This window comes from Gymnoscopelus microlampas (genome assembly GCF_963454915.1).
Source record: "Gymnoscopelus microlampas genome assembly, chromosome: 1".
In the NCBI taxonomy this organism is placed as follows: domain Eukaryota; kingdom Metazoa; phylum Chordata; class Actinopteri; order Myctophiformes; family Myctophidae; genus Gymnoscopelus; species Gymnoscopelus microlampas.
This window is the reverse complement of record NC_139962.1, coordinates 2,049,968-2,066,948: the sequence shown is the minus strand read 5'-3', so window position 1 is coordinate 2,066,948 and position 16,981 is coordinate 2,049,968. Positions and strand designations below refer to the sequence as shown.

At 42.9% G+C, this 16,981-nt stretch overlaps 1 protein-coding gene across 1 annotated transcript in view; it reads right to left on the bottom strand.

Annotated features, from left to right (window-relative positions):
* Positions 1–14,027: 14,027 nt before the first annotated feature.
* Positions 14,028–16,981, bottom strand: part of LOC311047715 (plakophilin-3-like) — a 129,475-nt gene continuing 126,521 nt past the window's right edge. The window contains exon 15 of the mRNA XM_084060533.1: positions 14,028–15,034. Coding sequence (XP_083916659.1) covers positions 14,993–15,034 — 42 coding nt within the window. The 3' untranslated portion in view covers positions 14,028–14,992. The remainder of the gene's footprint in view (positions 15,035–16,981) is intronic.

Here is a 16,981-nt window from a genome sequence, read left to right as displayed (position 1 = left end):
TTAGAGCTGTAAGACCTCACATAGAGAACACAGTGAGACAGTAGAGCTGTAAGACCTCACATAGAGAACACAGTGAGACAGTAGAGCTGTAAGACCTCACATAGAGAACACAGTGAGACATTAGAGCTGTAAGACCTCACATAGAGAACACAGTGAGACATTAGAGCTGTAAGACCTCACATAGAGAACACAGTGAGACAGTAGAGCTGTAAGACCTCACATAGAGAACACAGTGAGACATTAGAGCTGTAAGACCTCACAGAGAGAACACAGTGAGACATTAGAGCTGTAAGACCTCACATAGAGAACACAGTGAGACATTAGAGCTGTAAGACCTCACATAGAGAACACAGTGAGACATTAGAGCTGTAAGACCTCACATAGAGAACACAGTGAGACAGTAGAGCTGTAAGACCTCACATAGAGAACACAGTGAGACAGTAGAGCTGTAAGACCTCACAGAGAGAACACAGTGAGACATTAGAGCTGTAAGACCTCACATAGAGAACACAGTGAGACATTAGAGCTGTAAGACCTCACATAGAGAACACAGTGAGACATTAGAGCTGTAAGACCTCACATAGAGAACACAGTGAGACAGTAGAGCTGTAAGACCTCACATAGAGAACACAGTGAGACATTAGAGCTGTAAGACCTCACAGAGAGAACACAGTGAGACATTAGAGCTGTAAGACCTCACAGAGAGAACACAGTGAGACAGTAGAGCTGTAAGACCTCACATAGAGAACACAGTGAGACAGTAGAGCTGTAAGACCTCACAGAGAGAACACAGTGAGACATTAGAGCTGTAAGACCTCACATAGAGAACACAGTGAGACAGTAGAGCTGTAAGACCTCACATAGAGAACACAGTGAGACAGTAGAGCTGTAAGACCTCACATAGAGAACACAGTGAGACAGTAGAGCTGTAAGACCTCACATAGAGAACACAGTGAGACAGTAGAGCTGTAAGACCTCACATAGAGAACACAGTGAGACAGTAGAGCTGTAAGACCTCACATAGAGAACACAGTGAGACAGTAGAGCTGTAAGACCTCACAGAGAGAACACAGTGAGACATTAGAGCTGTAAGACCTCACATAGAGAACACAGTGAGACATTAGAGCTGTAAGACCTCACATAGAGAACACAGTGAGACATTAGAGCTGTAAGACCTCACATAGAGAACACAGTGAGACAGTAGAGCTGTAAGACCTCACATAGAGAACACAGTGAGACAGTAGAGCTGTAAGACCTCACATAGAGAACACAGTGAGACAGTAGAGCTGTAAGACCTCACATAGAGAACACAGTGAGACATTAGAGCTGTAAGACCTCACAGAGAGAACACAGTGAGACAGTAGAGCTGTAAGACCTCACAGAGAGAACACAGTGAGACATTAGAGCTGTAAGACCTCACATAGAGAACACAGTGAGACAGTAGAGCTGTAAGACCTCACATAGAGAACACAGTGAGACATTAGAGCTGTAAGACCTCACATAGAGAACACAGTGAGACATTAGAGCTGTAAGACCTCACATAGAGAACACAGTGAGACAGTAGAGCTGTAAGACCTCACATAGAGAACACAGTGAGACAGTAGAGCTGTAAGACCTCACAGAGAGAACACAGTGAGACATTAGAGCTGTAAGACCTCACATAGAGAACACAGTGAGACAGTAGAGCTGTAAGACCTCACATAGAGAACACAGTGAGACAGTAGAGCTGTAAGACCTCACATAGAGAACACAGTGAGACAGTAGAGCTGTAAGACCTCACATAGAGAACACAGTGAGACAGTAGAGCTGTAAGACCTCACATAGAGAACACAGTGAGACATTAGAGCTGTAAGACCTCACAGAGAGAACACAGTGAGACATTAGAGCTGTAAGACCTCACATAGAGAACACAGTGAGACATTAGAGCTGTAAGACCTCACATAGAGAACACAGTGAGACATTAGAGCTGTAAGACCTCACATAGAGAACACAGTGAGACATTAGAGCTGTAAGACCTCACATAGAGAACACAGTGAGACAGTAGAGCTGTAAGACCTCACATAGAGAACACAGTGAGACATTAGAGCTGTAAGACCTCACATAGAGAACACAGTGAGACAGTAGAGCTGTAAGACCTCACAGAGAGAACACAGTGATGTGTTGTGAAGGAAACCGGTTTGTAGCGGTTCAACCGCTACATATAACATATAACATATAACCGCTAAATATAGTGTGACACCTATATCTATATATCACATGTGTACACACTAGGTACATCACTATGTGTATGTGATATATAGATATATGTGATATATCTATCACAAAGAAGGCCGTTAAAATGCACCCTGATGGATGTGGTGACCAAACACCCCGCCACACACACACACACACACACACACACACACACACACACACACACACACACACACACACACACACACACACACACACACACACACACACACACACACACACACACACACACACACACACACACACACACACTTTTATTTTATTTTTTTATTTAACCTTTATTTCACCAGAGAAATCACATTGAGACTAGTGTCTCTTTTACAAGTGTGCCCTGGCCAAGAGAAGAGGCAAATAAAATGTTACACAGCTCTGCCAGTAACGACAATACAGGACATAACAAAACAAAGACAAACATGACATCCGTAATACCAAAGACCTACTACCAATAGCACCAATACAGACTATTTAAAATACTAATAACAACAATACATCATAAAACTAATAAACTAATATAAGACTAAGATCACAGCAATTGCTACTTGTCAAAGCAGGAGCAATGGTTGGAGAATGTGCCCATGGCAATCCTCTTAAAAGACACTAGAGGGATCAATGAAGCCAATTTTAATCTGGTCTGTAGATCGTTCCATGACCAAGGCCCAAAAAACGCAAGGGTTTTTTTCCCTGCCTCAGATTTAGTAGTGGGTACGACATAGCGCATCCAGTAGGGGTGTGCCGATATATCGTCCCGCGATATATCGCGATACGTTTTCGCGACGATATGTATCGTTTTGGAAAAAAAAAATATCGTTTTTGAATTTTTTTTTTTTTTTTTTTTTACAATCATAATAATCAGGCATGCAAACGGCCCCGAAGTGAAAAGAGTGACAACATGTTTTTTTTTCGGGTCAGGTGTCATACTATTTGGATTCAAAACGGCTATTGTAGCTGAAAAGCTACAAGTTTGCATGTCTGAATAATGCAAAAACAGAATTATTTGTTTGCATTTTCTTTTTTTCTCCTCCATATATTTTCATAATAAAAAAAGTGCGTATCGTATCGTATCGAAATCGTATCGAAGTTGTGAGCCAAATATCGTATCGTATCGTTTCGTGAAATTAGTGTATCGGCACACCCCTAGCATCCAGGCATTCGATCTGAGGTTAAGCGAATTTTGGACAAGATTAAATTTTGAACAAATGTACGAGGGGGAATTTCCAAGAATGGCTTTATATATAAAAGTGTACCAATGTAGCAACCTGCGAGATGCTAAGGAGGACCACCCTACTAGGGAATACAGAATACAATGATGTGTCCTATAGGTGGAGCTGGTAATGAACCTCAACGCAGCATGATAAAGGGGATCAAGTCTACCCAATATTGAGGGACAGGCGAATCGATACACAATGTCGCCATAGTCGAGTTGCGACATAAACAGGCCAGTGACCAGCCTTTTCCTTGAAGCAAAAGAAAAACAGGACTTCATTCTATAAAAGAAGCTTACTGTGAATTTTAACTTCTTAATCAACGCTTCAATGTGATGATTGAAGTTTAACTTGTTATCCAACCAAATTCCCAGATATTTGTAAAGCACCACCCATTCGATGGTTACTCCTTCCAAGGTGGTGATATTTGGGGGGATAATGTCAGCTCTATTTGGAGTAAATAGCATGGCCTTGGTTTTTTGGCCGTTTAATAGCAATTTGCTATTTACCAATTCATGCTGCAATGAGACAAAATCTGAGGCCAAGTTTGAAACTGCTACATCAAAAGAAGGAGCACAAGAGTACAGAATTGTGTCATCGGCATACATATGATACTTACAATGCTTAGATTGACTACAAATATGATTGACATACAAGAGAAAAAGCAATGGACCAAGAATGGAACCTTGGGGGACTCCTTTCTCAAGGGTGATGGAATCAGAAATGGTATCACCAAATTTGACACACTGTGTGCGGCCAACTAAATAGTTTTTGAACCAACCAAGCACATTTTGGCAAAAACCAGCTTTAGAAAGGACCTTGAGCAGTACGTGAGGATCCACGGTATCGAAGGCCTTACTCAAATCAATGAATAAGGCCGCACAAAAAGATTTCTTACCCAGGGCTGCCCTGATGTCGTCGATAACATTAAGGCATGCCGTTACAGTGCTATGTTTTGCTCTAAAACCTGACTGCATGGGGTTCAAAATAGAGTATGAATCAAGAAAAACCTTTACCTGATTTGATACTTGGCCCTCTAAGATCTTTGCCAAGGTGGAAAGGTTAGAAATGGGCCTGTAATTGTTTACATCACAAGGATCGCCAGCCTTGAGAAGAGGGGAAACATTTGCTTGTTTCCACTCTTCAGGTAGACTTTGAGTGGCTAAGGAGATATTGAACATATCAGTGACAGGTTGAGCAATGATAGCCGATGATAATTTTAGGAAAAAAGGGTCAAGGCCGTCTGGGCCTGCAGATTTTTTAGGGTCTAAGGTAGACAGGGCGTGTAGAACATCCGATACCAGGATGGGAGAAAAGTCAAAAACAGAAACAGAAACAACAGATGAGTCAACGTTATCATCATGGGCGTCTTGATGAGGAGCATTGGCAATTTGCTCATCAAAAATGTGTCCCGCCCTTTTAAAATGCGAATTGAAAGCATTTGACATGATTTTTTTATCAGAAATAAAGGACTCGCCCACCCGAATCTTAGGCGGGGGGCCTGCTGCTCCTTTCTGTTGCAGGGATTTGACTACTCTCCAGAAGGTACAATGATTGCTAGAGGTATCAGTAGTGAGAGATAAATAATGTTCCGATCTTAACTTCCTGGTGAGGACCGTACATTTATTTCTCAAGACACGAAACAGAAGCCAATCATGACTTGAATTAGACTTTCTTGCAAGTGACCATTGTCTATTTCTTTCATGAATCAGATCAGCCAGGTCCCTAGAGAACCAGGGATTTGCACGGTTCTTAATTCTGATTTTTTTGAGAGGTGCATGTTTATTCATCAGGTAGAGAAACTGTTCGTGAAAGAACCGAAAGGCCTCATCCATTGATGGAATTAGGGACATGCGAAACCAATCAACTGCAGCCAAATCATGAAGAAAGGCTTGTTCAGAGAAGTGTTTAAAGCAGCGCCTGATGACAGTCAGGCCTTTGGTTTTGGGCAGCTTAGTGTTTCTGACACATGCAATAGCACAGTGGTCACTCAAGTCATTTGCAAACACACCAATTGAGGCATATTTGTGCGGTGCATTTGTTAGAATAATATCAATCAAAGTGTCACCATCCGGTCTGGCAGGGTTTAATCTAGTGGGGCTATGGATGATCTGTGTTAAATTTAGGGAATCACATTGCTGTTTAAAACTAGCAGATTTATCAGTCAACCAATCCCAATTCAGATCAGCGAGAAGGGCAATCTCGGAACTAGTACACTTAGAAATTAAGTCTACTAGGTTTCCCATAGCTTCACTAGATGCAGAAGGAGGCCTATAACAGCAGATAATAGTCAAAGGAGAGTTAGCCACAACTATCTGGACGGCTAAAAATTCAAACTGCCAAGGTATAGTTACAGAATGAAGAACAGACCCTTGAAATCTATCAGAGATGTACAGAGCAACTCCCCCACATCTGCCTTTACGATCGGTTCTATAGATATTATAGCCAGGCACACGAACCACATTATCAGTAGTGCCAGGTTTTAACCAGGTTTCTGAAACCGCGACCACATCAGGCTTGGCTATTTCAAACCAACAACGAAAAGTGGGCAATTTAGGCACCAGGCTTCTAGCATTAAAATGGAGGAAGCCTAGGCCATGTCTACAGCTAAAATCATGGGGGGTAGACAATATTGGTAGGGCCTCAAAGAGGGGGTCCGGTCCAGGATTAATGTGTACATTACCTGAAATAAACAGCATTAGTAAAATCAACAACCTTGTTGATGTTCTCCTAAACACTGAAACAACACCAGGGGCTCTGGAGGAAGACATGCAAGAGTGAGCAGTACAACAGGGATCGCGCCATAATCCAAGAATCACCATATCCAAAGCAGGCTGAGAAAAGCAATTCAGAGAAACACGTTTACATGGTCTTTGTGGCCAAAGTACATTTTCCAGAAATCCGGATGTAACGCGTGTTTTACCAGCAGTGTTTAGGTTCGAGTGTGGCAAAGAAGTGGTGTTACCCAGATGGAGAGTGTCCAGTGACATGAGACCCATGCCCAACGAGACAATCAACACAGCCAACGTATTGCAAGGCAACATGTTAAACATTTCACCACAGGGCATACACAATACAATGAAAACAAAAACAAAAACAGCCACAGAATATTATGCACAACGTTCAATGAAGCATGTAGCATAAACAATGAAATGAAAACAAAACAACCACAGAATGTTTTGAGTTGTGTTTTGTGCGACCAACCATGCGCCGTACTGGAGCAGGAGGAGGAGAACTGTAATCCAACAGCAACAGCCGAGGAGGCGACGAGGGGAAACGGAGAACGGGCCGAATCCGAGGCACACACACACACACACACACACACACACACACACACACACACACACACACACACACATTAATGGTGAAAAACCTCCTAACTCATTTGAGCTGTATGTGGGTAAAGTGATGATAATTTCTCTGCTGTCCGGCAGCAACCAGCTAACTCCAAAATGTTCATTTTTCAGGAATTGACCGGAACAAAAAAAAAAAGTGGAGTTAGGAGGTTTTTGTTCATCATTGATGATAAGAACAGCTGAATGGACCCCCAAGCTCACAATGAGGTTGGAGGTCAAAAGGGGAGCCTGGAGTCAGCTAAACATTACATTACAGTCATTTAGCAGACGCTTTTATCCAAAGAGACTTACAATAAGTGCATTCAACATAGTTAGGGAACGAAAACTACTAATCACCAGAAGTCTGAAGTGCATTTCCTGCAAAAACAAGCAACCAAGAGTATACCTAGCACTAAGGTAAAAGTGCAATATATCAGCTACCTACTGTCTTAAACATGAGACAAAATGGCAAAATCAAATGAGCAAGAGCTAAAACAAATAAGTGTATCGACTAAACAAGATCCAATAGAACAGCACAACAGTAAAACAAGAGTTCGTACAACTTAGTTAAAGGAGCTACACCATGAATTTAAAAAATAATAATAATATTTGATATCATATTGTTTATGTCCCTCAAACGTTTTTCAAAAGGTTTGAGCCTAAATCAAGCCTCAGATATACTCATTCCAACTAACTTCTCTCTGGCTTATAAAGCACTTTCACCTGCAATACCACATTGTCCTGTTTGGCACGGGGCGCTATTGAGCCAGTTTGTATGCATGTCATGTCCTGGTTCTGTGTGGAAAAAGTAAAAAAAAAAAATAAGAAAAAATTTATAAAAAAATAAAAATGAAAAAACTTTTTTTTTTTGGTTAGAACTGAAAAACGGGAGGAATTGTTCCCAGACGTGACGTAGGGTGGGGGAACAAATCTGACGGACTGTTTTCAGACCAATTTACATGAAAACCACAGATAGCCTATGAAAGCCTGCATGCTCGAAGTCGGGTATTTGTTGGAACAGAAGAGAGGTGGGGGAGACCAAAAACACACAAAAATGAAGAAAAAGTTAAAATTCATGGTGTAGACCCTTTAACAACAAGTAAGCCAGACAAAGAGGAAAAACCAGCTAACTCCACCCCCCTATGGTGAACTTAGCTGGTTTAGCAGAAGGTTTGAGGATCCAATGGAGTTAGCTGGTTTTGTCAGAAGCAATTTTTAACACTTTTCATTGGTTCAATAATTGTGTTTTAATCAACACACAGACGTAAAGGGTGTTCAATAGCACTGATTTATGGGGAAAAAAATGCAAAAGCGGAAAAATGGAGTTAGCTGGTTACTGCGGCACAGAAAGGATAATGTATTTAATATAATAATAATATAATATAATATATGTGGGTAAAGTGATGATAATATAAGGACACATTCAAGTATCTGACAGAAAGAGAGAGAGAGAGAGAGAGAGAGAGAGAGAGAGAGAGAGAGAGAGAGAGAGAGAGAGAGAGAGAGAGAAACCAGGTGCTTAATGGAGTTAAAAGTTGAGTTAAATAGCACATCTACAAGCACACAAGCATCGCAAAGTGACGCTTGTGTTGCTTGTGTTGTTCAAAAGTGTGCTCCTCGGAGCACCGCTCTCCGGCAGGCCGGGTTGCCTACCCAGGGCCCGCAAACATTGGAAGGCAGCCAATAGCCACTTGGAAAAGTCAAACTCATACACATTAATCACATGACCCCAGAGATCGTGTGATACCGAATTGTGTGAGTTTTGGACAAAATCTGTCGGAGGCATTTCTTCCATGGCCTGGTGTGGGAATGTGCGTGCAAAGTTTCATGGCAATGGGGCTCATGATGTGAGGCATCAAAACATAATGTATTAATTAAAGTATGCTTTATACGTTTTGCTCCCAAGAGTCTCTTCCTAGAAACGTAGTGGAATGTGAGGAGTGAAAGTCATCAGCTTGCAAAATACTGAAACAAAAAAACTAATACTGAATGTAGGCTACTTACAGTGGTGGAAAAAGTACTCAAAGTCTTTACTTAAGTAAAAGTACCAATACTGCAATATAAAAACTACTTTGTTACAAGTAAAAGTCCAGAATTCAAAATTTACTTGAGTAAAAGTACAAAAGTATTGGCATCAAAACCAAGTAAAAGTACAAAAATATTTTCAAATAGCCGATTGATGCGACGCGTTGTGAGCTTGTAGATCTGCTATTTTCAAATAGCCTAGGTATAAAATAGGGCTAAAGTGGTTAATGTATGTTTCATAATATCATAATTTATATCTGAAAAGTAACTAGTGACTAAAGTTTATAAATAATTGTAGTGGAGTAAAAGTACAATATTTGCCTCTGAGATGTAGTGGAGTAGAAGTAAAAGTACTGGAAATTCTCAAGTAAAGTACAAATACCTCAAAATTGTACTTAAGTACAGTACTTAGTTACTTTCCACCACTGGCTACTTAAGTACAGTACTCAAGTAAAAGTACTTAGTTACTGTGGGCCAGTGGGTGTGACCCAACTCCCTCATGGCTGATAGCATCAATAAAACACAACAGGGTTGGGTCCACTTCCTTTTTATCCAACACACACACACACACACACACACACACACACACACACACACACACACACACACACACACACACACACACACACACACACACACACACACACACACACACACACACACACACACACACACACACACACACACACACACACACACAGTAGTTTCCAAATGCATGTTTATTATACACAGTTATTCACTCAAATGATACAAGTCAGTTGAAAACGTCAGCAGTGAGTAGTAGCAGTACCAAAATGTTAGTGAAATACTCCTTTAATGATGTCAGGTCAGCCTGCAGTGTGAGTCCACAACCTGCAGGGGGCGCTGTAGAGCTCACACTATACTTTATGACTGTTCTATTAAGAATGCCTTTCTTTTGCACTCTCTTCACTGCTCTGCATCTTAAAGGAGCATTTCGCCCATTTTCAACCTTATCTTCATATGGAGCACCAAAGTCTGACGTAATTTACACCATTGGTTCTCAAAGTGGGGTCCGGGGACCCCCAGGGGTACTTGAGGGGATACCAGGGGGTCCCCAGCTAAATGATTTATAGGAACCAAATGGACCCTTATGGGTCTGTAACTCTGAGAGTGTACAAATGGAACCAAATGGACCCTAACGGGTCCATTTGGTTCCATTTTTACACTCTCAGAGTTAAATTAACATTGATTTTACAATATAAATTGGGGTCCCAGAGATAGAAATGCCATTAAATGGGGGTCCGTAGCCCTAATGCATGTCAAACTGGGGGGTCCTTAAGTTACAGTGATTTAGAATCACTGCTAGAGCCGTAAAAATCTTCTCTTATGGGGGTTCCTGGCTTATCTTTTCAAATGGGGGTCCGCGGGCTAATAAGTGTCAATTTGGGGGTCCTTGACATGAAAAAGTTTGAGAACCACTGATTTACACATCCTACCTGGTTCGCGGTCCCCCCCCCCCCCCCCGTTCTGAATCCACACAGACGTGTTTAATATCACGTCACATAAGAACTGTGTTCCAAAAATAAACAAATGACCCCGGCGGTTTGACTCTTATGGATATGAAGCATCAACTGACGGTGAGAAAACCATAATGTTAATTCCGACGAATTAGTTACATTTCTGCCAGAAACAGACTGTATCAAATATAAGTGACTGACTATCATAAACGATACAGAACCTCCTCCCTGATAATATCACAGAGACAGTTTGTTTATTTTTGGACCACAATTCTTATATGAGACGATTCTAAGATGACCCAATGTTATTCTCCATAGAGAAATGACTTCTACGACCCAGGGGATGAACGAGTGACGTCAGGACTTCTGTACTCTTTGGTTGGTCCTCACCAATGCTCATTTTAATATAATATTAAATATTATCTTCATATAATTGGTCCCCTGGTGTCCCAGAGGAGCGCTGTGGACAGTTCAGAAACCTGCCTACCAGTGACATCATACGTAGGCAGGTTTGGTCATTTCATTTTATTTATTCGTTCATATTAATTTATCTATGTATTTATTTAAGTATTTATTATTAATGCAAGAGCAATGTCTTCTGTTTCCATGCTCTTGTATATAAAAAATACAAAAAAAAAAAAAAGGTTGAAATCGTGTTCGAAATGACCAAACCATATAGCCAATGTTGTTTGGCCAATCAAAATAGCCAAAGGGCATTGGCCACGCCTCCAGGTCTTAAGTTAAGTACCTGGTGCTTAAGACTCTCAGAACAGGACCCAGAGAGTAAGTAGAACAGAGATGGATCCATCTTCTAATAATGAGCATTAGTGAGGACCAATTATACGAGGAAAAAGGCTGAAAATGGGTGAAGCGCTCCTTTAATATCTCATATCGCTGGTTGTTTACGTAAAGCACATTGAATTGAAATGTGCAAAAACAATAAAGTTGACTTACTGCTCATAGACATAGAGACAGAAAGTACCTGCACGTCAAACATGTTTAATAGTGTGTGAGACGCTGCAATTACATGAAGCAATGTTACATTTTAAAAAAGCAACTGTTTCTTTGCTACTTTAACAGTGAAACGCAGTGGTTCTCCAACCCTTTTCCTTTCAAGGGACCGCCGTAAATCTGAGAGCGTACAAATGGAGCCAAATGGACCCGTAAGGGTCCATTTGGCTCCATTTGTACGCTCTCAGAGTTACAGACCCTTAAGGGTCCATTTGGTTCCATTTATACACTCTCAGAGTTACAGACCCTTAAGGGTCCATCTGGTTCCTTGCTATCAATCGTTTAGCTAGGGAACCCCTCACAGACCCCACAGTTTGAGAACCGCTGCCACAATGAAACTCAAGAGGGTGACGTATCATTTTTTAAAAGGTACTTTTGTGATGCTGCTACTGTATTCTATGACTGTATACGATAATTATCTCCTTCAACAGACGTGTGAATGTCTCTGCTGATCTCTGGTGGCCTGAAGCCCAGTCACACCGATGGTTCACAATGCAACCGTCTGCAACGTTATGCCAAACCGGGTCAATTCACACAGCTGCAACTTCTTAGCCTGATATTCAGCCTGAAGCTGCTTGGAGCTTCTGGCTGATAATTGGCTGCCGTGTCGGCCATTACAAGGGGGGAGGGGATTCGAATTTCCCTAAACCAATCACAAGAGATCCGCCGGATCCGCCTACATCTGACGTCATCGTGCACGGCTTGTTTTAGCAGCTATTCGCTGATTGGCTTGTCGTTAGACCCCACCCCCACCTCCGACTCTCATTGGACGGTACTTTTTGAACCGAATAAATGAAGTCCTAGCTAGGCTCAAGTTTCAACACCAGACCAAGAGGGGCGGTCCCCTCAGAGAGTGGGCGGGGTCTATGGTTTGGAACCAGGCTAGCAACGTCTTGCATCTAGAATCATCGGAGTGGACTGGACTTAACTCATTGACCGCCATTGACCAGTCACTCGTCATGTGGTGTTTTCGGAACGCTCGGAATCGCTGGCAAGGGCAGCTGTAGACGATGTTTTAACTCTGGCAGTCAATGAGTGAAGAGAATACTACGTGAAGAATGAAATGAGTCATGAGTCTGCACAGCAGCTGCTTCCCCGGGAAATGGTACCGACATGCAGAGAGCAAGTTCTGTCAGGGAACTCGACCATTGGTCGGTCTCAGGTCCATGCTTCTATTCTCAACCAATCACATAAATGGTGCATTTATATAGCGCTTTTATCCAAAGCGCTTTAAAATAGATTGTGCATTACATTCACCCATTCACACACCCATTCACACACACACACACACACACACACACACACACACACACACACACATTCACACACAGATGGCGGAGGAAACCATGCAAGGCACCAACCTGCTCATCAGGAGCATTTAGGGGTTCAGTGTCTTGCTCAAGGACACTTTGACACTAACTCTGGGGGAGCCCGGGATCGAACTGAGAGCCCTATTTAAATGGGGAAGTTTTCATTGCTCATTCCTTTCTTGTCGTTTGCTGCTGCCTTACTGCTGTCTATTCTGCTGCTGCTTTAACACCTGTCTCACCCTCCACCACCCTATGCTACCACCTGTCTCACCCTCCACCACGCCCATCTACCACCTGTCTCACCCTCCCTCCACCACCCCAGCTACCACCTGTCTCACCCTCCACCACCCCCAGCTACCACCTGTCTCACCCTCCCTCCACCACCCCAGCTACCACCTGTCTCACCCTCCCTCCACGCCCATCTACCACCTGTCTCACCCTCCCTCCACCACCCCCAGCTACCACCTGTCTCACCCTCCACCACCCCATGCTACCACCTGTCTCACCCTCCACCACCCCCAGCTACCACCTGTTGTTTTGGATCTACTTTTATGTACTGGGGGATTCAGAGTCCCTAGTGGTAGAGAGATGTAATGTGCGTTCTCAAGAGTACCTAAAAGCAGATCCAATTCATCGCCAAAATCAACATATTGCTCACTTTATATTCAATGACAATATTGTATCCATTCATGAGTAGTCCTGACTGAAATGTATTGATCTGTGAATCACAGATACATACAGCGACATTTTAAGGAAGGAAAGCACCTGTTGGTGCATTTTTCGGAGCAGCAGGTCAGACTGTGCGGACTCATTTTATTCTTCACGCTTCATCGTTCTGTCCTGCACCAGCGCCTATGTGGACGTGCGTAGCAACTCCTGCTAAAATACTGAACACAATGCTACTCATCCCCAGCCTGCCTCCAGGAGGCAGACCACGCTGTAGTCCACCTGGCCACTGAAAATATCTGATCTACAAGCTCTCAAGACATCGGCTGTGCGACACGGGCGCGTAACTAAACAGATTTATTGTAACTTTCATAAAAACGCTTCATGTTACATATGTGGTTTACCTTCAGCTGTTGTAGGCGAACAGACTGCACTCACAAAAGACATTTTGTGTCACAAAAGACATTTTGTGTCACAAAAGACATTTTGTGACAAAATAAATTTTGTGTCACAAAAGACATTTTGTGTCACAAAAGACATTTTGTGACAGAAAAGACATTTTGTGTCACAAAAGACATTTTGTGACAGAAAAGACATTTTGTGTCACAAAAGACATTTTGTGTCACAAAAGACATTTTGTGACAGAAAAGACATTTTGTGTCACAAAAGACATTTTGTGACAGAAAAGACATTTTGTGTCACAAAAGACATTTTGTGTCACAAAAAGACATTTTGACACAAAAGACACTGGCAGTGGCGGAAGAATGAATGAATTAATACCTGGCAGAGAATGTGTTAAGTAAAGTGTTAAGTAAAGTGTTTACCAAAAACTCAAACATGTGTTCTGTGAGCGCAGACTGTGTGTTAAAACAGTTTTCTGTGAGTCTGCTTCCCTCATTCAACTTACAACTACCGTCGCTTATTATCTCTGGACTTCAGTCCTAGAGGGAAACAATGTGTCACTGTGTGAAGCTGGACTTTGAAAAGGCACCGTGGGAACAATCAACAGGTTTTCCTTTACATGATGTCTGATTCACAGTCCTGTTGGAATGCATCAAACACTGAATACTATGATGAAGACATGAAGGCTGTGAAGGACTACTGTTCTGATGTTGTGAAGAGTTCAACCATCTGTGTCCTCAATGTGGGTTCACACACACACGCACACGCACGCACACACACGCACACACACACGCACACGCACACGCACACACACACACACACACACACACACACACACACACACACACTTGGGAAAACAGTTTTAGGGGATAAAGTCCAGTCAGCCCGTGTGTGTTTTAAGCTACTGTTCAAACAGACATCACCCTGACCCATGTGACACTCCACCACCGCGCCACTGTGATGCCACCGTGATGGCATGATGCATGGTGCCACCATGCCACCGTGATGGCATGATGCATGGTGCCACCATGCCACCGTGATGGCATGGTGGCACCATGATGCCACCATGCCCATGTGAGGCCTCCCCAGGGCAGCATCTCACCAGACGGTCTCAGGGTTTGGCAGTGAGTAACAGCAGTTCCATCCAATCACATGTCTCTGTTCTCTCTCTCTCTCTCTCTCTCTCTCTCTCTCTCTCTCTCGCTCTCCTCTACGATGCAGCCAATCAGCAGCCTTCGCCAGCAGTTCGGTCATCCCACACAGTAAGGTCCTTTTTAAACGTCCCGTTGCATTGTGGGTAGCGTAGTCCTCTAGATGGTGGTGTCGGTGAAGTCTCGCCTGGCAAATCCTTTCTGCACGTGAGACAAAGAGACACAAACAAACTGAACCACTGTGTTTATACATGTGTATCTGTGAGAGTGTACACGTGTAACCCTCATGGATTACACGCTTAAAGGGATAGTTCACCCCCAAAATGACTTTTTCCTATGTATCAGTCACCCCATGGAGACTTGAATTCATGGATATGTTTTAGTTTGCGTTTCATTCCTAAGACAATAATTTGATGACCGGCAGCGGTTCCGGTAGGAGACACAAAGAGTCTCCTTTGTGTACCGGAACCGCTGTCAAAGTAATTCTAGATGTCCTTCAAATGTTCTAGATTCTTGGTAACGGTTACATTGTTGATAATGACGTGGTTTTGTTTATTTGTTTGTCTTTATTTTTTGGTATAGAAAAACATATTAGTTCAATTCTGTTCTGTTAAGTTTAAGAAATTTGTTGACGGCTCAATGTTAAGCCTTATAATTTCATTGTACGATGGTGTCGCGAGTCAAAAATAGCCGTTCCACAAGCTCACCGCTCGTTTGCGTCGATCTGCTATTTTCGGCGCGTGACACCACCATGCGACAATAATTTGATGACCGGCAGCGGTCACAAAGGAGACTCTTGTACCGGAACCGCTGTCATCAAATTATTGTCTTAGGAATGAAACAAAATTAACACATTGTTTACTAACGAGCTGTTCAGATCAGAATGTTCAGCGTCATGATGCTGCTGGATGTTACATTAACACCACAGTGCATGTGGTTTCATTACATTCAACACATGGTGATAGACCCACCACAAGGGTGTGTGTGTGTGTGTGTGTGTGTGTGTGTGTGTGTGTGTGTGTGTGTGTGTGTGTGTGTGTGTGTGTGTGTGTGTGTGTGTGTGTGTGTGTGTGTGTGCGTGTGTGTGTGTCAGGACAGTGTCACGTAGGACTGCAGGTCGGTGACAGTGACGTGTGTTTTAGGGACACTTCTGTGTGACATGGAGCACTGCCACACTGTCTGTTTACCCTGTCAGTGTGTGTGTGTGTGTGTGTGTGTGTGTGTGTGTGTGTGTGTGTGTGTGTGTGTGTGTGTGTGTGTGTGTGTACATGCACGTACAGTGGGTTAGATTCTAACGCATGTTAAAACCAATACAGCATGGAGTGTAAAGTAAACATGTCGTTTGCTGTTGCTCTCATTCTCCTGAAGCCAGAGGTTTGTATTGAAAGTCAGATTGACAAGAAAGCAGACACTGTCCTGAACTAAGACAGTTCCTTTATCAAAGCACACAGATCTACAAGCTCGCCGCACAGCACGGAGTGACACACTGTGAGCTTGTAGATCTACTATTTTTGAATAGCCAAGGTGTTCACAAGACAACAAAAGGTGAGGAACCACTGGGTCAGAACAGAACAGAACCACTGGGTCAGAACAGAACAGAACCACTGGGTCAGAACAGAACAGAACAGAACCACTGGGTCAGAACAGAACAGAACCACTGGGTCAGAACAGAACAGAACCACTGGGTCAGAACAGAACAGAGCCACTGGGTCAGAACAGAACAGAACCACTGGGTCAGAACAGAACGGTACAGCAGGTGCTCATCCAGTCGTGACTAAACGGTCTCGTTGCTCTCATTCTTCCTGAAGTCTTTCAGAACAGAACCGTTCTTCACATTCTCTGCATTCCACTGATATGTCTGAATGCTGCTGAGCACATGGACCCAGTAGGGACCAGGAATACAGGACAGTAGAATATAGAGGTAACTAGAAAAAGTGCTCCTCGGAGCACAGGTCTCCGCCAGGTCGGGTAGGTTATTGTGGGCCAGCTATGTTTGGAATTCGCCAATCAGGATGGAAAATGGAAAATTTGGACGGAGCCGTCTTGATCACTTGACCAAGGCCCTCACTGGAAACAAGTCCGCAAGGACTTTCATGAACGGACCTGTTAGACAAAGTATTTTAAATGTAATTGTGCTGTTTTAATTTT